Source organism: Babylonia areolata, chromosome 19 (assembly GCF_041734735.1).
Source record: "Babylonia areolata isolate BAREFJ2019XMU chromosome 19, ASM4173473v1, whole genome shotgun sequence".
NCBI lineage: Eukaryota > Metazoa > Mollusca > Gastropoda > Neogastropoda > Buccinidae > Babylonia > Babylonia areolata.
In genome coordinates, this window is record NC_134894.1 from 64126924 (window position 1) to 64141257 (window position 14334).

The window sequence follows — 14334 nt, forward strand, 5'->3', positions numbered from 1 at the left end:
TGATAAAAGTAATGCAATACGATACAGCAAAGTACAGTACAGTTCAATCCAAAACAAAACAATGCAATGTGATACAATGCAAAACAAAGCAAAACAGTACAGTACAGTGCCGTACAGTACAGTACAATACAATATAAAACATTGCAATACAAAAGAAAACAGTACAGTACAATACAGTACAGTACAGTACAGTACAACACAGCACAACACAGCACAGCACAGCACAACACAACATAGCATAACACAGCACAATACAACACAACACAACAGTACAACACAACACAACACAACACAGTCTTTGAGCCTACAGTCCACAACACAGACCAAAGCACACAACCAGCAGACAGCACAGCGCAGCGCAGCGCAGCACAGCACAGCACAACACAGCACAGCACAGTGCAGCACAGCACAGTGCAGCACAGCACAGCACAGCACAGCACAGCACAGCACAGCGCAGCACAGCACAGCACAGCACAGCACAGCACAACACAGCACAGCACAGTGCAGCACAGCGCAGCACAGCACAGCACAGTGCAGCACAGCGGTATACCTTGATGGCATGGTCATCCACAGACTGGAACTCCAGCACACTGCGGTACAGGTCTTCTTTGCGGAAGCGAGAGCGGGCCGGCGGTGCGTTCACCCGTCGCTTCTCGGCGTCGTCAGGTTCGAACCCCGGGGGAGCCTTGACCGCCATCCTGAGTCAGCTTCCTTCCTCCTGCACACACACAACACAACACAATACAATACAATAGAACAGAACAAATTAGAGTAGAACAGAACAGAGTGCCAATGGGTATCTGACTTAAAGATGACTGTGCAATCACAACCATTTACTTGAAGATTTAGTCATCAGCCCCATCCACATGTAATATGCAGCTTGTGTGTGTGTGTGTGTGTGTGTGTGTGTGTGTGTGTGAGTGTGTGTGTGTGTGGGTGGGGGGCAGGGGGGGTACACAAGTTGTTGTATTGATATGCACATGTATCTATCCTAAATTATACTGTGTCTGTGTTTGTGTATGATTTTCAAGTTATGTTTGTACCTTTTTATGTACTATCGCCCCCCCCCCTGCCCCCCCTCCAATATTCCTTGTAATCCCGGTACACATGGTAATAAAGACAGATTCTATTCTATTCAGACTTCAGTTGGGGAAGGTTAAAACAGTGCAAGGTGAGGATTAGACCTGCCTTCCTGTGCCCAGCCCTTGACACAGTGGATAAGAATTCACTGTGGTGGTGGTCATATACATATGGCCATGGAACCTTTAACCTTATACTGCACTGCGACTACATGTATAGAATTTTGGTCAGTGGTCCAGATACATGTGTGTATTATGTATGGAGGGAGGTAACCTGATTGTATTGATACAGGGATGGACGGAGGGAGGTAGTCTGCTTGTATTGATACAGGGATGGACGGAGGGAGGTAGTCTGCTTGTATTGATACAGGGATGGACGGAGGGAGGTAGCCTGCTTGTATTGATACAGGGATGGACGGAGGGAGGTAGCCTGCTTGTATTGATACAGGGATGGACAGAGGGAGGTAACCTGCTTGTATTGATACAGGGATGGACGGAGGGAGGTAGTCTGCTTGTATTGATACAGGGATGTACGGAGGGAGGTAACCTGATTGTATTGATACAGGGATGGACAGAGGGAGGTAGCCTGCTTGTATTGATACAGGGATGGACGGAGGGAGGTAGTCTGCTTGTATTGATACAGGGATGTACGGAGGGAGGTAACCTGCTTGTATTGATACAGGTATTGATACAGGGATGGACAGAGGGAGGTAACCTGATTGTATTGATACAGGGATGGACGGAGGGAGGTAGCCTGCTTGTATTGATACAGGGATGGACAGAGGGAGGTAACCTGATTGTATTGATACAGGGATGGACGGAGGGAGGTAGTCTGCTTGTATTGATACAGGGATGGACGGAGGGAGGTAACCTGATTGTATTGATACAGGGATGGATGGAGGGAGGTAGCCTGCTTGTATTGATGCAGGGATGGATGGAGGGAGGTAGCCTGCTTGTATTGATACAGGGATGGACGGAGGGAGGTAGCCTGCTTGTATTGATACAGGGATGGACAGAGGGAGGTAACCTGCTTGTATTGATACAGGGATGGACGGAGGGAGGTAGCCTGCTTGTATTGATACAGGGATGGATGGAGGGAGGTAGCCTGCTTGTATTGATACAGGGATGGACGGAGGGAGGTAGCCTGCTTGTATTAATACAGGGATGGACGGAGGGAGGTAACCTGATTGTATTGATACAGGGATGGACGGAGGGAGTGTGTGAGTGTGCACATGTATGTGTGCGAGACAGAAAGAAAAAGTGTGTGTGAGAGAGAGCGAGTGTATGTATATATGTGTCTGTGTGACAGAGAGAGAGAGAGAGAGTGTGTGTATGTGAGTGAGGGGGAGAGAGAGAAAGTTTGTGTGTGTGTGTGAGCGAGCGAGCGAGCGAGCGAGTGTGTGTGTGTGTGTGTGTGTGTGTGTGTGTGTGTGTGTGTGTGTGTGTGTGTGTGTGTGTTTGTGAGTGTGTGTGTTTGTGAGTGTGTGTGATCATGTCTGTGTGTGTGCCTTTGGGCGCACACTTCAACAAACATGCCTACTTTTCTAACACTACTGCTTTTCACAGTTCACTTTATTCCTCTGTATTAGAATTTGAAACAACCAAAAGGACATAACATGACGCTGTATAAAGGACACAACATGACGCTGTATACAGTAAAAGGACATAACATGACACTGTAAACAGTAAAAGGACATAACATGACGCTGTATACAAACAGTAATAGGACATAACATGACGCTGTATAAAGGACACAACATGACGCTGTTTCCAGTAAAAGGACATAACATGACCTTGTAAACAGTAATAGGACATAACATGACGCTGTACACAAACAGTTCACCATACAACGCCCAACAAATACTGCACACATGACTGACTTGAAAGCAAACAGCTCTAACCTCCAGGCCTCTAGACATAATTTCTCTTTCACCTGTTTACAGCTGACACATGTACTTCAAACAGCTGTCTGCTTCTCTGAATGCTGATTCTGTGTCAACGGATGGAATATAAAGAGATGAAATGAAGTCACTCATGCAGTCTCTGTGTGTGTGTGTGTGTGTGTGTGTGTATGTGTGTGTGTGTGTGTGTGTGTGTCACTGAACTCAGAATGAGTTCTGAGTTCTATCAGTCACATTCACACATTCTCTCTCTCTCTCTCTCTGACTCTCTCTCTTTAACACACACACACACACTCTCTCTTTCTCTCTGACTCTCTTTCACACACAAACACACACACTATCTCTCTCTGTGTCTCTTTCACACACACCCTCTCTCTCTTTCCAAACATCAACACATTCTCTCTCTCTCTCTCTCTCTCTCTCTCACACACACACAGTCCCAGACCTGTTGACTATGAAAAAGCACAGACATCACATTACACACCTGAATGCAGGCAGTGTTGCCTTCTTTTTCACACCTGTTTGCTCTCACACACGCAGCGGCAAAACATATACATACCTACATACATACACATCCCCGACACAGCAAAGCCCGAGATGAATGGGAGTCCCCTAGGGATCTGGACAATGAAAGGGAGACAGGTTGTGGGCGTGGGTGGTAGACAGACGAGGGTTACGGAGGGTGGGGGTGGAGGGGTACAGAGGGGGTGGGGGGGAGACAGGTTGTGGGCGTGGGTGGTAGACAGACGAGGGTTACGGAGGGTGGGGGTGGAGGGGTACAGAGGGGGGTGGGGGGGAGACAGGTTGTGGGCGTGGGTGGTAGACAGACGAGGGTTACGGAGGGTGGGGGTGGAGGGGTACAGAGGGGGTGGGGGGGAGACAGGTTGTGGGCGTGGGTGGTAGACAGACGAGGGTTATGGAGGGTGGGGGTGGAGGGGTACAGAGGGGGTGGGGGGGAGACAGGTTGTGGGCGTGGGTGGTAGACAGACGAGGGTTATGGAGGGTGTGGGTGGAGGGGTACAGAGGGAGTTGGGGGTGGGGGGGAGACAGGTTGTGGGCGTGGGTGGTAGACAGACGAGGGTTATGGAGGGTGTGGGTGGAGGGGTACAGAGGGAGTTGGGGGTGGGGGGGAGACAGGTTGTGGGCGTGGGTGGTAGACAGACGAGGGTTATGGAGGGTGTGGGTGGAGGGGTACAGAGGGAGTTGGGGGTGGGGGGGAGACAGGTTGTGGGCGTGGGTGGTAGACAGACGAGGGTTATGGAGGGTGTGGGTGGAGGGGTACAGAGGGAGTTGGGGGTGGGGGGGGGGGGAGGTTGTGGGCGTGGGTGGTAGACAGACGAGGGTTATGGAGGGTGTGGGTGGAGGGGTACAGAGGGAGTTGGGGTGGGGGGGGGGAGGTTGTGGGCGTGGGTGGTAGACAGACGAGGGTTATGGAGGGTGGGGGTGGAGGGGTACAGAGGGGGGTGGGGGGGGGGAGGTTGTGGGCGTGGGTGGTAGACAGACGAGGGTTATGGAGGGTGGGGGTGGAGGGGTACAGAGGGGGGTGGGGGGGGAGGTTGTGGGCGTGGGTGGTAGACAGACGAGGGTTATGGAGGGTGGGGGTGGAGGGGTACAGAGGGGGGGGGGGGGAGGTTGTGGGCGTGGGTGGTAGACAGACGAGGGTTATGGAGGGTGGGGGTGGGGGTGGAGGGGTACAGAGGGGGTGGGGGGGGAGGTTGTGGGCGTGGGTGGTAGACAGACGAGGGTTATGGAGGGTGGGGGTGGAGGGGTACAGAGGGGGGTGGGTGGGGGGGAGGTTGTGGGTGTGGGGGGTAGACAGACGAGGGTTATGGAGGGTGGGGGTGGAGGGGTACAGAGGGGGTGGGGGGGAGACGAGAAAGGGGAGTGTTTTCACAGCTCAGGGAAGAAGTGAACTTCCATGCCGGGCACCACCACTGACACACAGTCAAGGAGAATGAAACGACAAAGCCGTCAGAATAGGAAGGGAGAGAGACGACAGGAGTATGATAAAAACAGAGAGACGACAGAAGGAGTATGATAAAAACAGAGAGACGACAGGAGTATGATAAAAACAGAGAGACGACAGGAGGAGCATGATAAAAACAGAGAGACGACAGAAGGAGTATGATAAAAACAGAGAGACGACAGAAGGAGTATGATAAAAACAGAGAGACGACAGGAGGAGTATGATAAAAACAGAGACGACAGGAGGAGCATGATAAAAACAGAGAGACGACAGAAGGAGCATGATAAAAACAGAGAGACGACAGAAGGAGTATGATAAAAACAGAGAGACGACAGAAGGAGTATGATAAAAACAGAGAGACGACAGGAGGAGCATGATAAAAACAGAGAGCGATAGAAAAGAGCGCTTTACTGGCACACATTTTCCAGAAGGTGGGGGGGATGGAGACTGTTTATTCTGAAAAGGCCCCCAGTGTGCTTGGTGGGAGGCTGAGGAAAAGAAGAACATGAAGAAGGTGATGATGACAAAGGAGTAGAAGTAGAAGAAAAAGCAGGAGGAGGAGAAGAAGAAGAAAAAGAAGTAAAAGAAGAAGAAGACAGAGAAGAAGGAGAAGGAGGTGGAGAAGGAGGTGGAGGAGGAGAAAAAGAAGGAGGAGGAGGAGGAGAAAAAGAAGAAGGAGGAGGAGGGGAAGCAGGAGAAAAAAGAAGTAGAAGAAAAAGAAGAATGAGGAGGAGGTGGGGGAGGAGGTGGAGGAGGAGAAGAAGAAGAAAAAGAAGTAGAAGAAAAAGAAGAAGAAGAAGAAGACAGTGTTGGCTGTCCAAACAGGCCACCCCACCTCACCCACCCGGGACACACTGAGAGGTGTGGGTAATGGGACAGACAGCAGCAGAAGGCGTTGAAATGGAAACCCTCACGTTTTACCTGGGCTAGAGGTTTACATGAGACATTGGGCTAGAGGTTTACGTGACGTGTGTGAGACATCATGCTAGAGGTTTACGTGACGTGTGTGAGACATCAGGCTAGAGGTTTACGTGACGTGTGTGAGACATCATGCTAGAGGTTTACGTGACGTGTGTGAGACATCAGGCTAGAGGTTTACGTGACATGTGTGAGACATCATGCTAGAGGTTTACGTGACGTGTGTGAGACATCAGGCTAGAGGTTTATGTGACGTGTGTGAGACATCAGGCTACAGGTTTACGTGACATGTGTGAAACATGTGATCATCCCCCAAAAGGGACCCAGTTTCAGTTTCCAGGTTCATGTGTGCAAGAAATGTGGCTTGGATCGGATTCGTTCAGAGGAGTGGGGAAGAGCTTTTTTCTGTTTTCTATTCTGTTTTGTGTTGCTGTTGCTGTTGTTTGTTTGTTTGGTCTTTCCAACTGAACGTTACCAGGTTTGTTTGTTTTTTGTTTTTTTGTTGTTGTTGTTTTTGTTTGTTTGTTTGTTTGTTTGTTTTTGTGTGTGTGTGTAAATGTTTGTGTGTGCACAGTGCAGATAAGCAAATCAATATCAGTAATAATGTGCATTTTATGTACAAGTTTAGTCGCAGACACAAACCAAAAATGTAAAATACACATTGAGTGACAGACAGACAGAAAGAAAGGAAGAGAGAGAGAAAGTGTGAACACACACACACACACACACACACACACACACACTCGACAGTGCACACAGCCTAAGCATCAAAAGCATCCAATCAAATCTTGCCCTCCAACACACAACTGTCAAACAAAAATCATTTCACTCCCACCTCTCACTCCATCACTTTCACACTCACTCCATCACTTTCACACTCACTCCATCACTTTCACACTCACTCACTCCATCACTTTCACACTCACTCCGTCACTTTCACACTCACTCCATCACTTTCACACTCACTCCATCACTTTCACACTCACTCACTCCGTCACTTTCACACTCACTCACTCCATCACTTTCACACTCACTCCATCACTTTCACACTCACTCACTCCATCACTTTCACACTCACTCCATCACTTTCACACTCACTCACTCCATCACTTTCACACTCACTCCGTCACTTTCACACTCACTCCATCACTTTCACACTCACTCACTCCATCACTTTCACACTCACTCCATCACTTTCACACTCACTCAGTCACTTTCACACTCACTCACTCCATCACTTTCACACTCACTCCATCACTTTCACACTCACTCCGTCACTTTCACACTCACTCACTCCATCACTTTCACACTCACTCCGTCACTTTCACACTCACTCCATCACTTTCACACTCACTCCGTCACTTTCACACTCACTCCATCACTTTCACACTCACTCCGTCACTTTCACACTCACTCCGTCACTTTCACACTCACTCCATCACTTTCACACTCACTCACTCCATCACTTTCACACTCACTCCATCACTTTCACACTCACTCACTCCATCACTTTCACACTCACTCACTCCGTCATTTTCACACTCACTCCATCACTTTCACACTCACTCACTCCGTCACTTTCACACTCACTCCATCACTTTCACACTCACTCCATCACTTTCACACTCACTCACTCCATCACTTTCACACTCACTCACTCACTCCATCACTTTCACACTCACTCACTCCATCACTTTCACACTCACTCCATCACTTTCACACTCACTCACTCCATCACTTTCACACTCACTCACTCCGTCACTTTCACACTCACTCACTCCGTCACTTTCACACTCACTCACTCCGTCACTTTCACACTCACTCCATCACTTTCACACTCACTCCGTCACTTTCACACTCACTCACTCCGTCACTTTCACACTCACTCACTCCGTCACTTTCACACTCACTCACTCCGTCACTTTCACACTCACTCCATCACTTTCACACTCACTCACTCCGTCACTTTCACACTCACTCACTCCATCACTTTCACACTCACTCCATCACTTTCACACTCACTCACTCCATCACTTTCACACTCACTCACTCCATCACTTTCACACTCACTCACTCCATCACTTTCACTCACTCCATCACTTTCACACTCACTCCGTCACTTTCACACTCACTCCGTCACTTTCACACTCACTCCGTCACTTTCACACTCACTCCGTCACTTTCACACTCACTCACTCCATCACTTTCACACTCACTCACTCCATCACTTTCACTCACTCCGTCACTTTCACACTCACTCCGTCACTTTCACACTCACTCCGTCACTTTCACACTCACTCCGTCACTTTCACACTCACTCACTCCATCACTTTCACACTCACTCCATCACTTTCACACTCACTCACTCCATCACTTTCACACTCACTCCGTCACTTTCACACTCACTCACTCCGTCACTTTCACACTCACTCCGTCACTTTCACACTCACTCACTCCGTCACTTTCACACTCACTCCATCACTTTCACACTCACTCACTCCGTCACTTTCACACTCACTCACTCCATCACTTTCACACTCACTCACTCCGTCACTTTCACACTCACTCACTCCGTCACTTTCACACTCACTCACTCCGTCACTTTCACACTCACTCACTCCGTCACTTTCACACTCACTCCGTCACTTTCACACTCACTCACTCCGTCACTTTCACACTCACTCCGTCACTTTCACACTCACTCCATCACTTTCACACTCACTCCGTCACTTTCACACTCACTCCGTCACTTTCACACTCACTCCATCACTTTCACACTCACTCCGTCACTTTCACACTCACTCCATCACTTTCACACTCACTCACTCCATCACTTTCACACTCACTCCGTCACTTTCACACTCACTCCATCACTTTCACACTCACTCCGTCACTTTCACACTCACTCCATCACTTTCACACTCACTCACTCCATCACTTTCACACTCACTCCGTCACTTTCACACTCGCTCCATCACTTTCACACTCACTCCGTCACTTTCACACTCACTCCATCACTTTCACACTCACTCACTCCGTCACTTTCACACTCACTCACTCCATCACTTTCACACTCACTCCATCACTTTCACACTCACTCACTCCATCACTTTCACACTCACTCACTCCGTCACTTTCACACTCACTCCATCACTTTCACACTCACTCCCTCCATCACTTTCACACTCACTCACTCCATCACTTTCACACTCACTCACTCCGTCACTTTCACACTCACTCCATCACTTTCACACTCACTCCATCACTTTCACACTCACTCACTCCATCACTTTCACACTCACTCCGTCACTTTCACACTCACTCCATCACTTTCACACTCACTCCGTCACTTTCACACTCACTCCATCACTTTCACACTCACTCACTCCATCACTTTCACACTCACTCCATTACTTTCACACTCACTCCATCACTTTCACACTCACTCCGTCCTGTTGCTTTGCAGACTTTTTCAAATCTTAAAACTCACAAATTTAACGAACAGAAAAAAAGGCACAAAGTAAACTCCACACCAAAACACTGGCCTGGCACCCTCTCCCTGCACCCAGCTCACAAAACAACACTCACTATTGCATCAAAACAAATGTCGTCGTCTATCAAGATCTCAGACTCCACTGACACAGTCTGTCAGTGTTGATGGTGGTGGCTGTACAAAAATCAACACACTGTGTTCAACAACAATCTACAATCCCACACCCATGCTCCCGACACAACAATGGTCACCACTGTACCGCCAGATGATTGTATAACTGCGTCTGCACTTTGTCGCGTTGTTGTTGAGCTGCTCACAAAGTCTTCTGTGCAAAACTTGTGTCAACAGTGTGGGTGCCTGTGTGGTGGGGACAGAACGTGCATTCACACGGCTGGCGGCTGTCGTCAGCGTTCAGGATCCTGCCTTCAGCCCCACAGGAAGGCACAAGGGTGTCAACAAGAGAGGCCTTGTCCAGAGGCCTGGTGCTGAGCTGGTAAATAACTCAACTGTGATGGAGTGTCAACACCCTCTGGGGCAGCCAGGGCCCCGTGGGCACTCACCCTGACTACAAAGCAACTGTCCACAGGTTCAGATCCTATTTATTTGTTATACTATGCATTTATATATATATATATATATTTTTTTTTTTTTTTTTTTTTTTTTTTTTACTCTCCCCTCTCCACTGAACCATGATTGAGTGGTGCTAATAATAACACAATAAACTGCAGCCCTGTGTGCAGCATGCACTCGATAACACATGTGAAAGAACCCATGGCAGCAAAAGCGTTGTCTGTCCCTGGCAGAACTCTGCACTAAAGCCCTCACTGACAGCAAAGCAAAGTATGTACACTTGCAGACAGACAAACAAACACAAACCAAAAAAAAGTTTAATGGATGCTGCTGCAGTGTGGCCATGCATTCTCCACCTCCCCCCCCCCCCTCCAACCCCCCAGAATTTCACACAGAGAAATCAACTGTGATAAAGTCAAATACAATATATGATACGATACAACAGAATGCTATGCTATACAAAATGCAATGCAATGCTATGCAATACAATGCAATACTATACTGTGCAATAGAATACAACACAAGACAATTTACAATGCAATACAATACTACACAATACAATGCAATACAATACAATGCCATGCAATGCACACAAAAAATACAATACTATGCAATACAATACAATGCAATGCTATGCAATGCATCCCTAGGGAGAGCAGCCCACATTTCACACAGAGAAATCTGCTGTGATGACATGTAATACAACACAACACAATACAATACAATGCTATGCATTGCATCCCTAGGGAGAGCAGCCCACATTTCACACAGAGAAATCTGCTGTGATGACATGTAATACAACACAACACAATACAATACAATGCAATGCTATGCAATGCATCCCTAGGGAAAGCAACCCACATTTCACACAGAGAAATCTGCTGTGATGACATGTAATACAACACAACACAACACAATACAATGCAATGCTATGCAATGCATCCCTAGGGAGAGCAGCCCACATTTCACACAGAGAAATCTGCTGTGATGACATGTAATACAACACAACACAACACAATACAATGCAATGCTATGCAATGCATCCCTAGGGAGAGCAGCCCACATTTCACACAGAGAAATCTGCTGTGATGACATGTAATACAACACAACACAACACAATACAATGCAATGCTATGCAATGCATCCCTAGGGAGAGCAGCCCACATTTCACACAGAGAAATCTGCTGTGATGACATGTAATACAACACAACACAACACAATACAATGCAATGCTATGCAATGCATCCCTAGGGAGAGCAGCCCACATTTCACACAGAGAAATCTGCTGTGATGACATGTAATACAACACAACACAACACAATACAATGCAATGCTATGCAATGCATCCCTAGGGAGAGCAGCCCACATTTCACACAGAGAAATCTGCTGTGATGACATGTAATACAACACAACACAACACAATACAATGCAATGCTATGCAATGCATCCCTAGGGAGAGCAGCCCACATTTCACACAGAGAAATCTGCTGTGATGACATGTAATACAACACAACACAATACAATGCAATGCTATGCAATGCATCCCTAGGGAGAGCAGCCCACATTTCACACAGAGAAATCTGCTGTGATGACATGTAATACAACACAACACAACACAATACAATGCAATGCTATGCAATGCATCCCTAGGGAGAGCAGCCCACATTTCACACAGAGAAATCTGCTGTGATGACATGTAATACAACACAACACAACACAATACAATACAATGCTATGCAATGCATCCCTAGGGAAAGCAACCCACATTTCACACAGAGAAATCTGCTGTGATGACATGTAATACAACACAACACAACACAATACAATGCAATGCTATGCAATGCATCCCTAGGGAGAGCAGCCCACATTTCACTCAGAGAAATCTGCTGTGATGACATGTAATACAACACAACACAACACAATACAATGCAATGCTATGCAATGCATCCCTAGGGAGAGCAGCCCACATTTCACACAGAGAAATCTGCTGTGATGACATGTAATACAACACAACACAACACAATACAATGCAATGCTATGCAATGCATCCCTAGGGAGAGCAGCCCACATTTCACACAGAGAAATCTGCTGTGATGACATGTAATACAACACAACACAACACAATACAATGCAATGCTATGCAATGCATCCCTAGGGAGAGCAGCCCACATTTCACACAGAGAAATCTGCTGTGATGACATGTAATACAACACAACACAACACAATACAATGCAATGCTATGCAATGCATCCCTAGGGAGAGCAGCCCACATTTCACACAGAGAAATCTGCTGTGATGACATGTAATACAACACAACACAGCAAACAATACAATGCGGGTCGGGTCCACATCCTTTTGGAGGAGTCATCTCACATGACGTTCACATCCTGATGGTGGGCGGAGGATGCATGGTGGTGGGGAGTGGGGTGGGAGGGCGTGTGGTGGGGGTGGGTGGGGGGGGGAGAGGGGTAAGGGGCTTAACTCATGCACCGTCCTACAGTGGAGGACTGGTAGGTACCAGGGGATGGACAGTGTAACACTGTGCTACACAACAACAGCACATCAAGTACCAGGGTATGGACAGTGTAACACTGTGCTACACAACAACAGCACATCAAGTACCAGGGTATGGACAGTGTAACACTGTGCTACACAACAACAGCACATCAAGGATGCATACTGTATTCATGCCTGTGCGTTCAAGGGCTGGGCAGATTGGACACACATCAGCAGGCATGCATGCACTTGACAGAAATCAGCGGACACTTTGCATGCACACACATGCACACTAACACATGTGCACACATGCACAAACACACACACACACACACGCACGCACGCATTCACGCACGCACACACACACACACACACACACATGCATACATGGTATATATATATACATGTCTCATCGTTTTGCTCAGTGTCAATGAGGAAAATAACAGAACCTATCGATCAGTTACACAGTTCTCCATGTCTTGAAAAACAGAAAGCAGACTCCCCTTCCATCCTCCACAGCTGTCAAGTTACAAACACAGGGAAACAGGAAAGGTAAAACAGCTGTGTCACGGATACCACAGGGTCGTCATGACAGTCTCTGCTCAATGCTGATCATCATTTCCGCGCTCAAACTCATCACACGATCAGTCACTGTATGGCTATGGATCCTGGTGTCGGTCCTCTAACAGGAAAAAGACTGAAGAGTGTGAAGGGAGAGAAAGAGTACTTCAAGTGTGTGTGTGTGTGTGTGTGTGTGTGTGTGTGTGTGTGTGTGTGAGTGAGACAGAGAGAGAGAGTGTGTGTGCATGTGTGTGTGTGCGTGCGTGCGTGCGTGTGTGTGTGTGTGCATGTGTGTGCGTGCGTGCGTAAGTGTGTGTGTGTGTGTGTGTGGCAGTGACTGTCTGTTATGTTCACATGGGTACACACAAGCAAGAGTGAGAGCATGCACACACATTCAGACACAAACTTCTAACTCGCCCATCCCCCCACCCCCACTCCCCACCCACTGTCTGAACAACCAGACAAATGGACTCTCCTCTTGCCCCGCAACTCGGCAAAGCAGTACTAAACACACACACCCCCACCCCCACCCCACCGCACCCCACCCCAAGCCCACCTAAGCATGTCTACCAAGAAATCAGCAGCAAGAGTGATATAAAAAAAATAAATAAATAAATAAAATAACCAAAAAGAAAAAAATGTCTCAAGTCCCCCTTGTGTGTGTGGCAAGTCCAGTGTAAATACTACCCACTGGGTGAGACACAGGTCACTCACCTCAAGGTGTACCTTGCCCATCCACCCCTCTTGTTATTTTTTGGACTATTATTGGCCAGACACCTGTCTGGGGTCCTTGCTTTCCGGGTGGACGGACAGGGGTGGGAGCCAGAGTCCCTGGGGTGAAGGGTGTACCCAGGTAAGTACTGATGTATGGATGTGTGTGTATGTGGGGGGGGGGAGGGTGAAAGAGAGAGAGAATGTATATGGAGGGGTGAGGGGGGGCTGGTGGTGGGAGAGAAGGGTGTGTGTGTGTGCACATATACTGCGTGTGTGTGGGGGGGGGGATCGGGGGGGGGGAGGGGGTCTGTGTATCTATCTGTCTGCCTGCCGGTCTGCGTGTTTGTGTTTTTGTCTGTGTGTGTGAGTCGGAGACAACAGGACAGAAATGTTGACAACATCAGAGGATCAGCCTGTTCATCGATGTTCACACATCATCTCTGACCTACAATCAACATATACACTATGTTTTCTTCTTTTTTTTATCACAGATTTCACACAGACACCCACTTCAGATAATGTGTAAAGGGTACATGTATGTATCTTGCCAAAGCACAGCCATGTGCGCGTGCATGCGCACACACACACACATACACACACACAAACACACACACACACACCATACACACACACACA

General features: G+C 47.9%; 1 protein-coding gene across 1 annotated transcript in view; it reads right to left on the bottom strand.

Annotated features, from left to right (window-relative positions):
• LOC143293941 (uncharacterized) overlaps nt 1–14334 on the bottom strand; it is a 50606-nt gene that overhangs the window by 30505 nt on the left and 5767 nt on the right. The window contains exon 2 of the mRNA XM_076605334.1: nt 551–718. Coding sequence (XP_076461449.1) covers nt 551–697 — 147 coding nt within the window. The 5' untranslated portion in view covers nt 698–718. The remainder of the gene's footprint in view (nt 1–550; nt 719–14334) is intronic.